Source organism: Rhinoraja longicauda, chromosome 36 (assembly GCF_053455715.1).
Source record: "Rhinoraja longicauda isolate Sanriku21f chromosome 36, sRhiLon1.1, whole genome shotgun sequence".
In the NCBI taxonomy this organism is placed as follows: Eukaryota; Metazoa; Chordata; class Chondrichthyes; order Rajiformes; family Arhynchobatidae; genus Rhinoraja; species Rhinoraja longicauda.
This window is the reverse complement of record NC_135988.1, coordinates 11,800,666-11,818,948: the sequence shown is the minus strand read 5'-3', so window position 1 is coordinate 11,818,948 and position 18,283 is coordinate 11,800,666. Positions and strand designations below refer to the sequence as shown.

Here is an 18,283-nt window from a genome sequence, read left to right as displayed (position 1 = left end):
TGATGAATTAAAGGGAGTGTGGAATGTGAGATTAAAGGGAGGGTGGGCCAGCGTGCTCTGGTGAGTGTGGGAACAAGACCCCAGTGAGATTAAAGGGAGCGCAAGGAAACTACCAGATGAGGCAGATGCTAAGTGGATTAGTGGAGCATTGCTGTAGATAGTGGCTTGCCTTGTGGCTATCAGTAAATGGGGGTCAGCTCAGAATTAAACATTTTACATGCTAAGCCAAGTTGGTTATTGGTTCTGTGTGTTCGATTCTAAATAAGAGATCATTTTTCAAATTTCAGATGCCACGAATGAGAAATGTGCCTGGTGTTTGTTTATTTGCTGACAGGTAAATCCGCTTCTACCTGTAGGTTTCCGTTCTATTATGAAATAAAGATTGCACTGGTGGTCTGGCTGTTGTCCCCGTACACGAAAGGTTCCAGCATGATTTACAAGAAGTTCGTTCACCCCACACTTACTTCTAAAGAAAAGGTAAGTAAACAGTTGAAGCTCTTGAAAAACTGTAGTAGTATCATTCCTTTGGTTAGCCGAGCAAAATCACAGCAATTAAACCAAATGTTGCTTTGATCAGCACAGACCTGTGATTTTGGTGCATTATAACCCTGTACAAATGAATCTGTTGTTTCCTTTTGACTATTAAATAATGCTAAATTTTACGGTGCCAAAGTGAATATTTTCTAAAGCAAAATAATGTGTATTTTGGTGCTGAAATTGTCCATGTGTGTGAACGTATTTTTTTTTCCTGGTTAATGAGAGCTGACCATGTCGATATTGATGAATTCTTGTTGCTATTTGAATAAATTAAATTTACATTTAAATGTAACTTTTTATGGACAGTCACTAAACATACCAGCTAGTTTTAAGACTGGCCTCTTGCATGATGAGGTGGAAACTTGAACTTAACAAGATGTGTTGAAATACGACTTCCCTTTAAGAAACCATTAGTGGGGTTTTTTCCTCATCATGCAATCAATCGTCCTGTGATTAAAATGTTCCATCTTAGTTGGACGTGAGGCTTGGACAATTCCTTTCTTAGTTGGATTTTGCATTCTTTGTTTCCTTGCTAGTGTATTTTCCCGTCTGCTGGTGATCCACTTCACTTAAAATCCTCCGTGTCCCTAGCTCTTCAACTGAAACGCGGTACAATCCTAACCTTGCCTGCTGTTTGTGCAATATGTTTACCAGCATGCATGCAGGTCCCACAAACTCGGTGTGATTGAAGGAGTATTGAAAATGGCTTGTCGCCTTGTTTTTAAATTTACAATAGTAAATGGAAAATCATGCGTGTGTGTGTGTGTGTGTTCCTGATCCTTGGGTCCCTACAGGTGAATCTGTGATTTGAATCTTGATGCTTTCCACATTTGGACCACAATGGAAGAAAGAATCTAGATTCTTGTTGTTCCCTTGAAGTTGCGGGGCAGTAGTCGATTTCCTACGGGTAGCACAGTGGCATAGCTGGTAGAGCTGCTGCTTCACCACACCGGGTCCCAGGTTTGATCCTGATCTCTGGCGCTCTCTGTGTGCCATTTACACTGTCTCCATGGGACCATAGGGGTTTCCTGCAGGTGCTCTGGTTTCCTTCAGCATCCCAACGTATGGTTTTGTCGGCTAATTCCCCTCTGTAAATTCACCCCAGTGTGCAAGGAGTGGATGAGAAAGTGGGATGACCTAGAACGTGTTCAATGGGTCGTTTGTGGACTCGGTGGCCAAAGGACCTGTTTCCATGCCGTACCATTCAATCAATAATTCTGCAGTCCTCCTTCAGTACTCTCCTACATTGCAGCTTTAAATCGCAATCCAGACTCTTACCAGCTGAACTTGGAGATGCTAGCAAAATTGCTTTGCTTGAACCTGATTCATTTGCACTGCAGCGAAGTAGAGAAGATTTTTTTTTTAAGGGAACCGAAGAAGCGAGTTGTCATTCGGAATGTGCGTGGCCTTTACAAATGAATTGAAAGCCATTTTAGAGGGTGGTGAAGCCTGTTCTTTGTATTCCTGTCGTTTCTCTCAATGCATCTAACCGTGTCATTGCTGCCTGTGACTGGTGGCCTTTTTAATTTATCAACTCGTGCAGTCATTACAATGGGGAAATTAATTTATCGTCCTTTAAGTGTTGGCCTTCACTTTTTCTGCCACTCGAGCAGCTTAAACGGTTTCATTGTATGCAACCTGTCTAATTACCATGCAGGATAAGTGCTTTATGTTAAGTACGGTGCTGTAAATCCACAATGCTGAGATGCTCAATGGGTCTCTGTTGTCATGGAGAGAGCGAGAGAAAGATGTAGTGGTTTTCAGCTTTTCATTTTTGTTTCTCTCCCTTTAGGAAATAGATGGCTACATCATTCAAGCCAAAGAGCGTAGTATTGAAACCGTGGTGAATTTTGGCAGGAAGGGGCTGAACATGGCTGCAAATGCAGCAGTCAACGCTGCTGCCAAGGTAGGAGTTCCAACTGTTCCGCCGCTCGAAATCGCATGAGGATCAATGGGTCATTTTAAAAATAAAGTTTAATAGAAGTCACTTGGCTCAATTGGGCCAGCAAATTTGTGTGGACCTATTATCAAACTTAAAAGATGGCCTCGCCAAACATGTTCACCAAACATGTTTGCAAATAGTATTCGTTAAGCACGCTGGGCTGCTTTATAGTCATACAGCATGGAAACAGGCCCTTCGATCCAACTTGCCCATGCCAACCACGATGCCCCATCTGCATTAATCCCAACTGCCCACGTCTGGCCCCTGTCCCTTTAAACCTGTACCTGTTCAAATGTCTTTTAAATGTCATTATAGTACCTGCCTCAACTACCAGCTTGTTCCATACACCCAGCGCCCTTTATATGTGACAAAGTTACCCCTCGGGTTCCTATTAAATCTTCTCTTCCCCCCACCCCCCCACACCTCTCACTTTAAACCTATGTACTCTGCTTCTTGATTATCCTACTCTGGGCAAGAGACTCTGTGTGTTTACCTTTGCACGATTTTGTACTCTTCTCTAAGATCACCCCTCATCCTTCTGCGCTCCAAGGAATAGTCCTAGCTTGCTCAACCTCTCTATCTCAGGCCCTTGAGTCCTGCAACATCCTTGTAAATCTTCTCTGCAACCTTTCCAGCTTTGCAACCTCTTTCCTATAACCTGGTGCCCAAAACTGAACACAATACTCCAAATGCGGCCTCACCAACACCTTGTATAGCTGCACCATGTTCCCCTGGCTTTTATGCTCAATACTCTGGCTTAAGTGCCAAAAGCCTTTGTGACCACCCTATTTATGTGCAATACTACTTTCAAGGAACTTTGTACATCTTGGGGGGGATAAAAGCAGAGAATGCTGGAAATCCTCTAAAGGTCTGGCAGCATCTATGGGGAGAGAAACAGAGTTGAAGTTTCAGATTAATGACATCTCATCAGAAATGGAAAGAGTAAAAAAAGAGTAAAAACTGTCGTACGTTGAAAGACTGGAGCGACTGGGCTTGTATACTCTGGAATTTAGAAAGATGACAGGGGGTCTTCTTGAAATATAAGATTATTAAGGGATTAGACAATCCCTTGCTAGAGGCAGGAAACGTGTTCCCGATGTTGGGGGAGTCCCGAACCAGGGGCCACAGTTTAAGAATAAGGGGTAGGCCATTTCATAGAAACATAGAAAATCGGTGCAGGAGTAGGCCATTCGGCCCTTCGAGCCTGCACCGCCATTCAATATGATCATGGCTGATCATCCAACTCGGTATCCCGTACCTGCCTTCTCTCCATACCCCCTGATCCCTTTAGCCACAAGGGCCACATCTAACTCCTTCTTAAATATAGCCAATGAACTAGCCTCAACTACCTTCTGTGGCAGAGAATTCCACAGATTCACCACTCTCCGTGTGAAAAAAAACGTTCTCATCTCAGTCCTAAAAGACTTCCCCCTTATCCTTAAACTGTGACCCCTTGTTCTGGACTTCCCCAACATCAGGAACAATATTCCTGCATCTAGCCTGTCCAACCCCTTAAGAATTTTGTAAGTTTCTATAAGATCCCCCCTCGATCTTCTAAATTCCAGCGAGTACAAGCCGAGTCTATCCAGTCTTTCTTCATATGAAAGTCCTGCCATCCCAGGAATCAATCTGGTGAACCTTCTCTGTACTCCCTCTATGGCAAGAATGTCTTTCCTCAGATTAGGAAACCAAAACTGTACGCAATATTCCAGGTGTGGTCTCGCCAATGCTCTGTACAACTGCAGCAGAACCTCCCTGCTCCTATACTCAAATCCCCTCGCTATGAATGCCAACATACCATTCGCTTTCTTCACTGCCTGCTGCACCTGCATGCCTACTTTCAATGACTGGTATACCACGACACCCAGGTCTCGTTGCATCTCCCCTTCTCCTAATCGGCCACCATTCAGATAATAGTCTGCTTTCCTGTTCTTGCCACCAAAGTGGATAACCTTTGGAATTTCGAATGGAGATGAGGAAATTCTTTTTCACAGAGTTGTGAATCTGTGGAATTCTCTGCCTGAGAAGGCAGTGGAGGTCAATTCTCTGGAAGCTTTCATATTTATATTTTTTCATATCATATCATATCATATATATACAGCCGGAAACAGGCCTTTTCGGCCCACCAAGTCCGTGCCGCCCAGTGATCCCCGTACATTAACACTATCCTACACCCACTAGGGACAATTTTTACATTTACCCAGCCAATTAACCTACATACCTGTACGTCTTTGGAGTGTGGGAGGAAACCGAAGATCTCGGAGAAAACCCACGCAGGTCACGGGGAGAACGTACAAACTCCTTACAGTACACCACCCATAGTCAGGATCGAACCTGAGTCTCCAGCGCTGCATTCGCTGTAAAGCAGCAACTCTACCGCTGCGCTACCGTGCCGCCCTCAGTTAGATAGAGCGCTTAATGATAGCAGAGTCAAGGGATATGGGGAGAGGGCAGGAACGGGGTACTGATTGTGCATGATCAGCCATGATCACGGTGAATGGCGGTGCTTGCTCGAATGGCCGAATGGCCTACTCCTGCACCTATTGTCTATTGAGTCTTGGAAAGGGACAAATGAAATCTGCCCTTTTAATTTCCCCCCACTCCTTGTTAAAGGGGTTCATCTCCGTTGAGTTGATTTCATTTGTCATCTCATTTTACAATTCTCCTGATATTTATTTTGTTGTTCACTAGTTTTCATATTTTTATTTTATTTCATATTTCAGATACAGTGCGGAAACAGGCCTTTTCGGCCCACCAAGTCCGCACCGCCCAGTGATCCACGCACACTAACACTATCCTACACACACTAGGGACAATTTTTACATTTACCCAGTCAATTAACCTACATACCTTTTTAGTTCCTTCCACCATTTGTAGATCCACCCCAGCACAAATATTCCCGTTCCTCCTCTCCCCCCCCCCCCCCCCCCCCGCCCCATCCCCCATTTCTCTGCAACTTGAACTTCCTTTATTGAAATCATTTCCCTGTCTTGATAAAAGATTGATCTGAAAAAACATTCTCTCCACGGATGCTGCCTGGGCGTCTGAGTGTATGCAGCATTTTCTATTTTTATCTGAAATCTACCCTCTGTATTTTGCGGGTGGATTTTAATTTACCAAGGAATGCTGTTTCTCCCATTTCGTGCAATGCACATTTGAAGGTCAATCACAAACTCTACAGACGTACATCAAAATTTCATTTGCCGCACTTTTAGTTTAACTTGGCTTGGTTTAGTTTATTGTCACGTGCACCGTACGGTGAAAAGCTTTTGTTGCGTGCTAACCGGACAGCAGAAAGACAATACGTGATTCTAATTGATCCATTTATAGTGTACAGATACGTGATGAGGGAGTAACATTTAGTGCAAGGTAAAGACAGCAAAGTCTGATCGATAGTTCGAGGGTCATCAGAGGCAGATAGTAGTTCAGCACCGCTCTCTGGTTGCGGTAGGATGATTCAGTTGCCTGATAACAGCCGGGAAGAAACTGTCCCCGGATCTGGTGGTGTGTGTTTTCTATAATCAGATCTACCTCTTGTTACTTTATTGCAAGGTACAAAGTGCATTGTTCAACACGGTAAAGGAATACAAAAGGTAAATATCACTAGATGCATAACAGGCCTGACAACTTGTCACCATGCTGACTCTACCAGGTTACCATGCGCCGTTGTGCTGGGTCACTCTGAGGATGTTGGTGTCATTTTAAATCTTGGTTCATTCTCATCAGCTTCTGTTTTAATTTTTCTCTAACATCAGTCTTCACTTTGGGTATGAAATGTCTTTCTTGCTTCCCCTGTGTTGCAGAGTCAGGGGGTTCTAGCGGGACGCCTGATCAGTTTCAGTATGCAGGACTTAAGAAGCATTCAGGTTGACGAGCCAACACATTACAGAGACCCCCTTTATCCTGAGGACGAGCGGATGGCAAGGGATCCCATCTCTGCACCAAAAGGAGAGCAATGTGAGTCTTTTTTTTAATTTTGTGAAGTTGGCAATATAGCAAGATCAGATTTAGATTTAGAGATACAGCGCGGAAACAGGCCCTTTGGCCCACCGGGTCCGCGCCGCCCAGCGATCCCCGCACATTAACACTATCCTACACACACTAGGGACAGTTTTTGCATTTGCCCAGCCAATTAACCTACATACCTGTACGTCTTTGGAGTGTGGGAGGAAACCGAAGATCTCGGAGAAATCCCACGCAGGTCACGGGGAGAACGTACAAACTCCGTACAGACGCCGCCCGTAGTCAGGATCGAACCTGAGTCTCCGGCGCTGCATTCGCTGTAAGGCAGCAACTCTACCGCTGCGCCACCGTGCCGCTCATTTTGAAGACAAAGTCAGCTTTATTCCCAATCTAAATGTTAAACAAGACTTGAATCTTATGATCAGATAATGAAAGATTCTGCAGTATGGCACTCTGTAATTGCCGTGTTGAGAGATTCTGCAATTCGCTAAAGCCAATTTTTGTGTGAAATAAAAATTTTAAACACATTTTCCAAACCGGCAACTGCTATTTTAGGTGCGGTTAACATCTAGGTGATTGCTCGATGCATTTTCAATGAATGAATGAATACGTTTATTGGCCAAGTATGTGCACATACAAGGAATGTGCCTTGGTGCTCCGCTCACAAATGACAACACAAACATACAGTTAGCAATTAAGAATAAAGCATAAACACATCAAAACCACAAGGATACAACATTACGGTCTAAATATCAGGGTGAAAATAAACCAGAGCAAAAAAGAGACGACAGGCTTTAGTTATTGAGTAGAACTACTCTTGGGGGGGGGGGGAAAAGCTGTTTTTATGTCTGGCTGTGGCTGCTTTGACAGTCCGGAGTCGCCTTCTAGAGGGAAATGCTTCAAAGAGTTTGTGGCCAGGGTGAGAGGGGTCAGAGATGATCTGAAGAAGGGTCTCGACCCGAAACGTCACCCATTCCTTCTCTCCTGAGATGCTGCCTGACCTGCTGAGTTACTCCAGCATTTTGTGAAAGGAAAATACCTTCGATTTGTACCAGCATCTGCAGTTATTTTCTTACACAGTCTATAATATTAGATGGACCAAACCTCAGCATATACATTTTAGGTTTTAAGATCTGTGTTCAGAAATGTGGATCAAAGCTGCTGTTCCCTGCTGCCTTCTCGGGACATTAAAAGAGGGGTGTGGGTTTGTTTGTTAATTGGTTAACATTGGTTAACAAAGAAGTGTAGGTTTGTAAGTAAGTTGCCCCTACTGCGCAAGATGAGGAAGTGGGAAGTAGAACTAGTGCACGGGTGATCAATGGTGGACCGAAGGGCCTGTTTCCACACTATCTTTAAACCTAAACCATTTCAGGATGGGTGACAAATGCTGATCCTGCTAGTGATGTCCAGGTCTCAAGAATATATCCTTAGGTGTCAATGTGCTATTTCGCAAACTGTTGTGGAACTTTGCATAGAGGAGTTGCCAGAGTTATTGGCACACAGTATCTCTGCAGCCTGTGTCAAATCTGACAGTGGCATAATACTTCAAGCCAAGGCATTGTAAAGTGTACACGGCTTGACATTTGCCAATCTCACCTGCTAATGCATGATGGGGTTAGAGGTTTGAGAGCTATCATTGAGGCACTTTTGTGAGTTGAGGCTCTTGAGACACTTTGCAGTTTATGGAGAAAGCATAAGGATCTGAGCTGCTGACTGATGTGTATTTAGACCGTTTGATTTGATCTGCAAAAAAGGCTGCTGCAGTCTTGCGCTTGACTTCAGTGTTGTTTAGTTAACGAGACAGATATGCAGAGATGCACAAACTTGATGTTTAATGCAGTGAATCCCACCTGAAACTAAATGTTTGTATTAACTGAGGAGTCCATTAGTTTTCTTTGTTGCAGTAACCTTGTTGTGGAGAATGGCCTCTTAACTGAGATACTGAAGGACAATCAGCCTGGATGTGTGTATATAGATACAAAATGCTGGAGTAACTCAGCGGGTCAGGCAGCAACTCTAAAGAAAAGGAATAGGTGCCATTTCAGGTCGAAACCCTGCTTCAGACCCTGAAACGTCACCTATTCCTTTTCTCCAGAGATGTTGCCTGTCCATACGAGTTCCTCCAGCATTTTGAGTCTATCTTCTGTGTAAACCAGCATCTGCAGTTCCTTCCAACACTGTGTGGACATCAGGAGGTGCAGATCCAGAGCAAGCAAGATTATGAGGGACCTCTGCCACCCCAGTAACGGACTGTTCCAGATGCTACGGTCAGGCAAACGCCTCCGCTGTCACGCTGCGAAAACGGAGAGGATAAGACGGAGTTTCTTCCCACAGGCCATCAGGACTGTCAACTTTTATAACTCCAGAGACTAAATTTTTGTCTACACTATAGTAACTTATTAACTTTATTTATATGCTGTAACTGTAATTCTTTTTTGTGCACCATCCGCAGGCATTGCCACTTTCATTTCACTGCACATCGTGTATGTGTATGTGACAAATAAACTTGACTTGACTTGACTTGTGTGCGTATGTGCGTGCGTGTGTGTGTGTGTGTACTTACCAAGGGCTACATGAGAAGAACAAACACAATGATGCCTTCTTGTTGTGTTAAAGTGTTCCTTTACAATTGAAATCATTGCTGCCGTTCAGAGTTGACCTTTTTTTTTTTTAAACTCTTGGCCCACAGCCCCAAGACCTCCAGACACTGCACCTAACCATCAGTATGCAGAGAGTGACTCTCAAGACGAGTGCAAGTCTGACGGGGAGGCAGACAGGCGAAGGAGTTCATTGCGCCGCGATGCGCAAGCTGCAAAACCGATCCGACGGGGACAGGTCTCGAGAAAGCGAGGACAAAGCAAAGGGGTGAGTGCAGCTGAAGCAAGGGGCACGAGCATTCAAACAACAGAAGCGTCTCGGACTGTGGCCATGGCATAGCGCGGCAATTGATCCTTGTTGCCCTCGCCTGTCTTAAGCCGTGAAACTTTAAAGTAATGTTGGTTGTAAAGAAAAATCAGCATGAATTTGGGAAGAATCACCGCCTTTCCAAGCTGCACCATGAAGAAGATAAGACTCGTATGATCAGCACAGTGTGGGCGGGCCGAAGGGCCTCTTTCCATGCTGTATCTTTCAGCTTATTTTGAGTATTTTTATCTGTCTTCTGTGATGACAGACACAGAATATTTGTTTAAATTATCTGCTATTTCCTTATCTCTAATATCTCCTGTGTCAACCTGTAAGGGGCAAAGTTTTGCTGATATTTTTTCCTCTGTGAAATCATTTAGCTTGTCTATGTTTCTTGTTTGGTTACTTTCCTATTTTCCCCTTTCAGTATCAATGTCTTAATACTCAAGTTTTGCCAAAGTTTTAAATTTACACCAAAAAGGCATGGCCAATGAAGGAAGCCATCTCTTACACACTGCACGACCTTCTGTGTAACTGCACCATCCTCGTGCATATTCATGTACCTCTTGACTGACCAGGTTGATCTAAGTGGTGTGCCGGGCCTTGGATCGAAGCGTTTCAAGTGCCCTTCACAATCCCTCATTCAACACTGTGCCCAAATTTTAGTCTCCAGCTCCTTAACCCGGAGCCAAAAGCAGTTTGCTAAACACTTTAACTCCTCCTCCCTCCCATGCCCACACTGACCTTTCTGTCCTTGACCTCCCCCATTATCAGTGAGGCCCAGCGCAAATTGGCGGAACAGCACCTCGTATTTCGCTTGGGCAGCCTACACCCCAGCGGTATGAATATTGGACTTCTCTAACTTCAAGTAACCCGTGCTTTCCCTCTCTCCCCATCCCTCCCCCTTCCCAGTTCTCCGACTTGTCTGACTGTCCTCGTTTACATTTTACCTGTTTGCTTTGTTGTTAGCTAACAATGGTCTATTCTACTTTTTCCCTGATCTCCACCCCCTTTGATGTCTCCTTCTCACACCTGACACTTCCGTATCTCTGTACCTCCCCCTCCCCTGACTCTCACACTGAAGAAGGGTCTCGTCCCGAAACGTCACCCATTCCTGTTCTCCAGAGATGCTGCCTGCCCCGCTGAGTTACCACAGCATTTTGTATCTAACCTGGAGCCAAAGGTCTTCGAGCTATTCACAAAATGCTGGAGTAACTCGGCAGGTCAGGCAGTATCTCGGGAGAGAAGGAATGGGTGACGTTTCGGGTCGAGACCCTTCTTCAGACTGATGTCAGGGGGGCTGGACAAAGGAAGGATATAGGTGGAGACAGGAAGATAGAGGGAGAACTGGGAAGGGGGAGGGGAAGAGAGGGACAGAGGAACTATCTAAAGTTGGAGAAGTCGATGTTCATACCACCGGGCTGCAAACTGCCCAGGCGAAATATGAGGTGCTGTTCCTCCAATTTCCGGTGGGCCTCACTATGGCACTGGAGGAGGCCCATGACAGAAAGGTCAGACTGGGAATGGGAGGAGGAGTTGAAGTGCTCGGCCACCGGGAGATCAGTTTGGTTAATGCGGACTGAGCGCAGGTGTTCAGCGAAGCGATCGCCGAGCCTGCGCTTGGTGTCGCCGATGTAAATAAGTTGACAGCTAGAGCAGCGGATGCAATAGATGAGGTTGGAGGAGGTGCAGGTGAACCTTTGTCTCACCTGGAAAGACTGTTTGGGGCTGTTGGCACTTACTAAACCATTGTTGCTGAAGATCCTTATACGGCAGCTGCAATATGTCAACTGTTCTGCTATACCTGTCTTCATTTTATTTAATTTAGATATAAAGTTTCATTGATATGCCTTACACTCCAGAATTTTGCACCCTGTCTCTCGTAGTCATTTGGTATTGTGACTGTATCACTAGATGAGTCAGTTATGTTGTTATCAGTGTTGCAGTGCTAATGTTTTAGGTGCCGAAGCTGTCACTAGTGCCGGAGCAACCGCTGTTAAGTTCCCTGCTAGTTAAAATCCCCCGCTGTTTATTTTGGCTTTTTTTCTTTACAGAAGGTCCTGTTGCTCTGGCAGTACTGTGCCCCTGGTTGGCATCCAGTGATATTTTTTCTGTAGTTTCTAAGCGTATTGAGCAGCGGGGCCCTTCTGAATTTCATTGACGTGTTAATTTGCAGATGTCACTAAACTTCGGACCTGACGAGATTGCAATGGCACAGTTCCAGTAGGTTCCCATATATGATGCTTCGAGGGCCTCTAGTGGGTGACAATGGCCACTGTGCAACATTATGACTTTCAAAGTATTGCCAAAAACGATGGGCTTGCTTTGAAAGGGCACGTGATCATCATATCGTATCATCATATCATATATATACAGCCGGAAACAGGCCTTTTCGGCCCTCCAAGTCCGTGCCGCCCAGCGATCCCCGTACATTAACACTATCCTACACCCACTAGGGACAATTTTTACATTTACCCAGCCAATTAACCTACATACCTGTACGTCTTTGGAGTGTGGGAGGAAACCGAAGATCTCGGAGAAAACCCACGCAGGTCACGGGGAGAACGTACAAACTCCTTACAGTGCAGCACCCGTAGTCGGGATCGAACCTGAGTCTCCGGCGCTGCATTCGCTGTAAAGCAGCAACTCTACCGCTGCGCTACCGTGCAGAGAATATACCAACAGAGAATTGTTTCTCAAATTGTCTATTGCCCTGTTTTTTCCTTCCTCCTTTCCTTAAATGGACCCTGTACGTCACCCACTTTGCAATCCCCTTTAAAGAGACTAGATGAGATTGATTTGAAGACTCGCTGGTATAATCTCACCAATCTCCGAGCGTGGCTTAGACTGCAGTTAAACACACTCAGCTTTTCAAACAAAATCGCTAACAGGGTTAGCAGCAAAAATTGTCCCTGCTCTTGATTAAAAACGTTGTGTGATAAGCGTCAGGTGAAAGGTCTCTGCCCTGAGTCACGGGTTGTAGGTCAATTCTAACCAGTAACTGCCACGGAAAGATACATATCAGAGGCTGAGAGAGCCACTTAACAAGATCAGAGCTGACCCTAATGAAGTCTTCATTTGTATTCATATCTATCCATGGTAACCTTTCACTCATTCCTTGTACCATTCTGTGCTCTACTCCCACTACCCTTTGAGGAAGAGTTCCAGATACACAATCCACTTCCTCTTACAGGAAGTAGCTTATTTTTTACTTGGGGACTTTTTTTCATTCTGCATTTGCCCGCAAGAAGAAACTACCTCTTCTCTGTACGTCCATCCAGTCGAGCCATTCAGGGTCAGGTTTAGTTTAGAGATACAGCACGGAAATGGGTCTTTCGGCCCACCGGGGCCGTGCCGACCAGCGATCCCTGCCCGCCAACATTATCGTACATACCAGGGGCTCTTGAGAACTTTGCCAAGTCAATTGGCCTACAAACCTGTACGTCTTTGGAGTGCGAGAGGAAACCAAAGCACCCGGAGAAAATCCACGTAGACCACGGGGAAAGCGTGCAAACTCCGTACACCTGCAGTCAAGATCAAACCCGGGTCTCTGGCGCTGCAAGGCAGCAACTCTCCCTCTGTGCAGTCGTGCCACCCAGCATTTCAATAGTTCACTCTAACTCGCCTAAATTCCAGCAGATGCATCCTTTCCTTGTAAGATAACTTGGGTATTGGTCTGCTAAATCCCCTGAGCTGCTTGCGATGTGTTCATGCCTTTTAACAAAGTGACCAATTCAATTCTCCTGTGTTGTTCTCATCAGTGTCTCGTACATCTGAGGCATGACCTCTTCTTTTACATTCAGCTCCCCCTGCAATGGTAACACTTAACTTTTATTTCATTACTGGCAGCGCCTGGATACTATCCTTTTAGAAATGATTACTTGGACGGCCAAATTGCTTGTGCACCTTCGTTCTCCCTAATCTCTCCTCATTTAGATCCTGCAGGTCCCCACTAGTTTACGATGCCCAACTTGCGTACGTACGATCAGGCTTTTGGCAGATTGGCAGCATGGATTTGCTGGCTGCTGGCGAGGGACCCATTTTATGCTGTGTGATACATAACTGATCAGGGCCCCGTTTCCAACGTGAATCCTGAGGAGGATCCACCTCATTGTTAACCCTCGGACTATCCTCGATCGGACTGTGCTGGCTTTACCTTGCACTAAACGTTATTCCCTTATCATTGCATCTATATGCTGTAAATGACTCGATTGTAATCATGTATTGTCTTTCTGCTGACTGGTGAGCAGGCAACAAAAGCTTTTCACTGTACCTCTGTTCACGTGACAATAAACTACACCATCCTGTATGCTTTTTTCCGGCTGAAACAGTCAATTTCACATTTCCCCTCATTATGTATCAGTTGCCAGTTCTTTGCCCCTCATTTCCTCAATCTTTGTCAACGATTCACTGATTCAAAGATCCTTTATTGTCACATGTGCCTAGGCACAGTGAAATGCTTTGTTTTGCATACAGCCTGGTACAATCATACAGCAGGTCTCGCCAAGTGTGGTCATGTGTCTGGCACCGACAAAGTTACAAAGGTCACCGAACAATCCTATCTTCTGCTTGCTGCCGCCGGTCCCCCTTCATTCTCGCCCCCCCCATGTCCATTTGCAAGTTCTTGTACACTGAACCGGCACGGCGGTCACGGTGGCGCAGCGGTAGAGTTGCTGCCCTACAGAGGATGCAGCGCAGGAGATCCGGGTTCGATCCCAACTACGGGTGCTGTCTGCACGGAGTTTGTACGTTCTCCCCGTGACCTGCGTGGGTTTTCTCCCAGATCTTCGGTTTCCTCCCACACTCCAAGGACGTACAGGTTTAAGTTTGTAGGTTAATTGGCTTGGTAAATGTTTTTAAAAAATCGTCCCTCGTGGTTGTAGGATAGTATTCATGTGCGGGGATCGCTGGTCGGCGCGGGCCGTGAGAGCCTGTTTCCGCCCTTTAACTCTGAACTAAACTCAAACCGATTTGGTGTACTTCCCATCTACATTTCATCAGCAAATTGAGCATCCATTCCTTCATCCAATTAATTCATGTAACTGGGCGGACATTGAGGCATCCGTACAAATCCCAGCAGCACAGCGCTCGTTACGTCTCGCCATCCAGAAGAGACCCATTGGTGACTACTTTATTTGCTGTCACTCATCCAATTTTCAATTCGCCGCATTGTGCTACTTTCCCCAACAGGAGTTGTTTTTTTCCACAGTAACCATTGACATGGTATCTCATCAAATGCCTCTGGAAATCTAAATTTAATCCATCCTCCAGTTTCCTATAATCCACAGCTCGTGTGAAAAAATGCCAATACATTGGTCAAACGTGATTTCTCTCTCGACCTATACTGGCTTTATGCAATTACTCGTTTTTTTTTTAGCATCCTGTTATATTATCTTCAATAATAACAATTAATATAAGCTAGACACAAAGCTGGAGTAACTCAGTGGGTCAGGCAGCATCTCTGGAGAGAAGGTATCAGTGAAGAAAAAGGGTCTCGACCTGAAACGTCACCTATTCCCTTTCTCCAGGTGCTGCCTGACCCGCTGAGTTACTCCAGCTTTTTGTATGTATCACTAAGTGCTGGAGTAACTCAGCGGGTCAGGCAGCATCTCGGGAGAGAAGGAATGGGTGACGTTTTGGGTCGAGACCCTTCTTCAGACAGCTGTTTGTATCTTCCGTTTCAACCAGCATCTGCTGTTCCTTCCTGCACGTGACTTTCAACATGTTCCCTCTGACAAATGTTCTGCTATTTTTGTTGGGGGAATTAAAGCCCATTTACCTGTTCAGGTTTTCCCCTCGTTGTGCATTGTGCAGGAGGGCGTGGGGGGTGGGGGGGAAGAGCGAATGTTTCAATGTACAATTCTGGCTTTTGTGTCTAAAATATGAATTTCTCTGTTTCTAGGCGGTGGAAAAACCAGTTAAACCTGCATCAAAGAAGAAGACGGCAGTGCAGTCTAATTTTGATACTTTATGAGCACCAACAAGAGCAATTTGACATTCACGATGAGTTCTAGAGCTGCACAAACGTCATGGGTAAAAATCACCTGCTGCTGTTTTTAATCACTGGCACCTTTTTCAAATCGCCAGCTCTTACCTTGTGTTTTGTTTATTGTCGAAGTTACTTCGTGTTAGGGTGAACTGCTGTGAAGACGGTGGCGAAGGCTGGTCCTCAATTAAAGATGCGACGCTGTCGATAACCAGGGAACTTGATGTTTGTCATTGAATTGATAAACGTGAATGATTTAGGCATTGCGCGTGTGAATATCGAAAGAGATTCTTAGTGCCTCCTTCGAAATAAGGTGATGTTTACGAAGGCTGGTACTGGGGAGGGCGAGACTCGTTTGGTTAGCTTCGTTATATAAATCTGATTTGCTTGTTGCTTTTAATTTGGCAGGACAGCGAGATATTAGAATGAATGTGCTGCTTGCCATTGACAAAATTGTTGAACTCTGCATTTTTACTTGTGTTTTTAATGTAACGACTGCTGACAATCCTAGAATTGGTGTTATAGCACAACTAAACACTACATTTTCTCACAGACTGCTCTCGGTTCCGATGGAGGTAAACTTGCTACTTAAAGGTTTTTTTTAAAAAGACTTTTTGTGGCATGTGTGTATTGGAAATGTAAATACTGCGGTATCGGTCTGCTTTTCAGTCTCCATGTTTGTACAAAGGTTGTGCTTGAGTTAAAATGTGTGATGTCAGCAGAGGTGTGTGTGTCTGGAGTGCTTGCAAACTGGAGTCTGCTTTAAAGTGGAAAGAAATTGCGTGCCGGGGGTTTACTGGTGCAGCGATCTGTGAAAAGGGCTGAACATGCACAGTCCTTTATGCAAGTAGTTCACGCAGTTCACCAAGGCCGTGGGAGCAGTTTGGACCACTGCCAACAGGAAACCCTTGTGATCCATTACAGGTTTATTTCGGTAATTGTCGTTGTCCGTTTGAATGGTGATACTTTGAGTTGTTCAGCTTGACAAGTCTTTGTTTTTGCACTCTTCTTCCTTACAATCAAAGAAATGCCCACGAAACTAGATAGAAATGTCACATTTGAAGCTCAAAAAGATAAATGTGCTGCAGTCTAAATGCTGCCATAAGTAGTGCATGATCGTTCTTTCAGATGCCTGACTCTCTTAACACCTTGCTGGCAGATTGATATTGTCAGACACTGTGATCTGTGATTTGGAAAAGAGATCCCTTAAATCCGATCTCCGACAAGCACTATGTATTTGAAGTTTGATTCCTAGCCAGGTGACTTGTACCCACAAGCGTCTGAAGCGGGCGCATTTTCCCTTCTAGATTCATGGATTTCTTTTGGATCCTTTGCAACAGATTGATTTGCAACTGCTAAAACTGAACGTTGGCCATCCTAACCTGGATACCCCCTTTCCGCCCCCACAAGTCTCTAGTAACTTCACTGGTGCTAGGCTTTGCACTATTTTTTTTCTCCATTTCTATAGCCGCCCTACATTGCAATCTAGTCCGTGAATTATAAATGTACTGTGTAGTCTTGAAGCCCGAGTAATGGACACCAACCTACGGATAAAGCAGGAGGTCCCTTTTGGGTATTTGATTAGGTAGATGGCGCCGCTGAAATGTTGCCGCGTTCACTGAGAACAGCCCAGCAGCTTAGCTTGCCTGTTTACCTGTGTGTGTGTGTGTGTGTGTGTGTGTGTGTGTGTGTGTGGTTTCATTACAAGTTTGTGTGCTTTCATCGTGCATGTAGCTGCAGAGGTCAATGGATCACATGGTTCTACTTTTGGCATGAAACCTCTTGGGTGGCTGGCTGTCTCTGACACATGCACTCTCAATCAGTTGATTTGATTGCTGCTGAAACTCCAGCGAGAAGCAGGGTTAATTTAAAGTGTACGTTTTTATGGAATGTCACCAAGCAGGGGGCAAGCTCGTTGTGGCGTTCCCCTTGAACAAATTGCATACTTGACAAATTACATGGGGAGTCAAGTGAGTCACTCAGAATCCTGCTACTCACTCTTGCTGGTGGACGTATCTCTTCTTTTCTACTGCTGTATGATAATCGTTGTTTCTTAACCCTTTACAGATGGGTCTTTTAAGTCGTATTGTTTTCACAATAAAGTTGTTGGCTAATTGGTGATGTCTCTGTTGCAGTGTCTTTTTGATTTGTGTCCTGTTTTAATGCATTCTGCCTGGTCGAAGATGATTTGACTTTCGAGGCAGGACCCTGGTACGTTTCCTGTGTTGCGGTCTCTATCTGGTGTTTCTTTGTCACTTGGTGGTGTTCGTCTCAACTGGCCGCACTGCCTCCTTGCTCGGCCACCAGATGGCATCACTGTGGCTGAGTAGAAGGGGCAAGGAGTACAATCAACTGGGACGTTGCCCATTGAACCAGTCGCCCTCGACTCAAGGGCAGCAACTCAATGTTCTTCCTGATGTTCCCCAAGGCCAGCCTGGAGAATGAGCACGTGTGCTCTTCCTTCTGGAAGAAAGCTTTGCATAAGGAGATACTTGCACGTCTTGGCCATGCCATGTAAGGTCCACCCACCCAATCTTCTCCCTTCGAGAGACTTTTGAAAGCTGGAAATCACCAAAAGCATGTTAACCGCCATTCTGATGTCTAGATTCCTGATTAGTGTGGGTGTCTGGGGTTGTTGGGCGAAAGCAGGAGGCTGGGGTTGCAAGGGAGAGATAGGGCAGCCATGATTGAATGGCGGAGTAGACTTGATGAGCCAAATGGCCAAATTCTGCTTCTGGAACCTATAGAAAACATGTGCAGGAGGAGGCCATTTGGCCCTTCGAGCCATGAACTTATCATTGTCATTTACCTTTTAAATTTTGGCTGATAATTTGTACAAGACGTCTGACTATTAACTTTGGGATAAGGAAATACTTGCCAGAGGGTCGTGTTTAGTTCCGCACGCATGCAGGCCCTGGCCCGCTGCTGCCTCGGAGCCCCTGGAGCCTGCG

General features: G+C 45.2%; 1 protein-coding gene across 2 annotated transcripts in view; it reads left to right on the top strand.

Moving 5' to 3' along the window:
* Positions 1-17,443, top strand: part of LOC144610303 (receptor expression-enhancing protein 1-like) — a 44,339-nt gene extending 26,896 nt beyond the window's left edge. For both annotated transcript variants that reach the window (XM_078428904.1, XM_078428903.1), the window contains 5 exons: positions 357-477; positions 2,330-2,443; positions 6,283-6,436; positions 9,132-9,307; positions 15,249-17,443. In XM_078428904.1, coding sequence (XP_078285030.1) covers positions 357-477; positions 2,330-2,443; positions 6,283-6,436; positions 9,132-9,307; positions 15,249-15,320 — 637 coding nt within the window. In that variant the 3' untranslated portion in view covers positions 15,321-17,443. The remainder of the gene's footprint in view (positions 1-356; positions 478-2,329; positions 2,444-6,282; positions 6,437-9,131; positions 9,308-15,248) is intronic.
* The last annotated feature ends 840 nt before the right edge of the window (positions 17,444-18,283 follow it).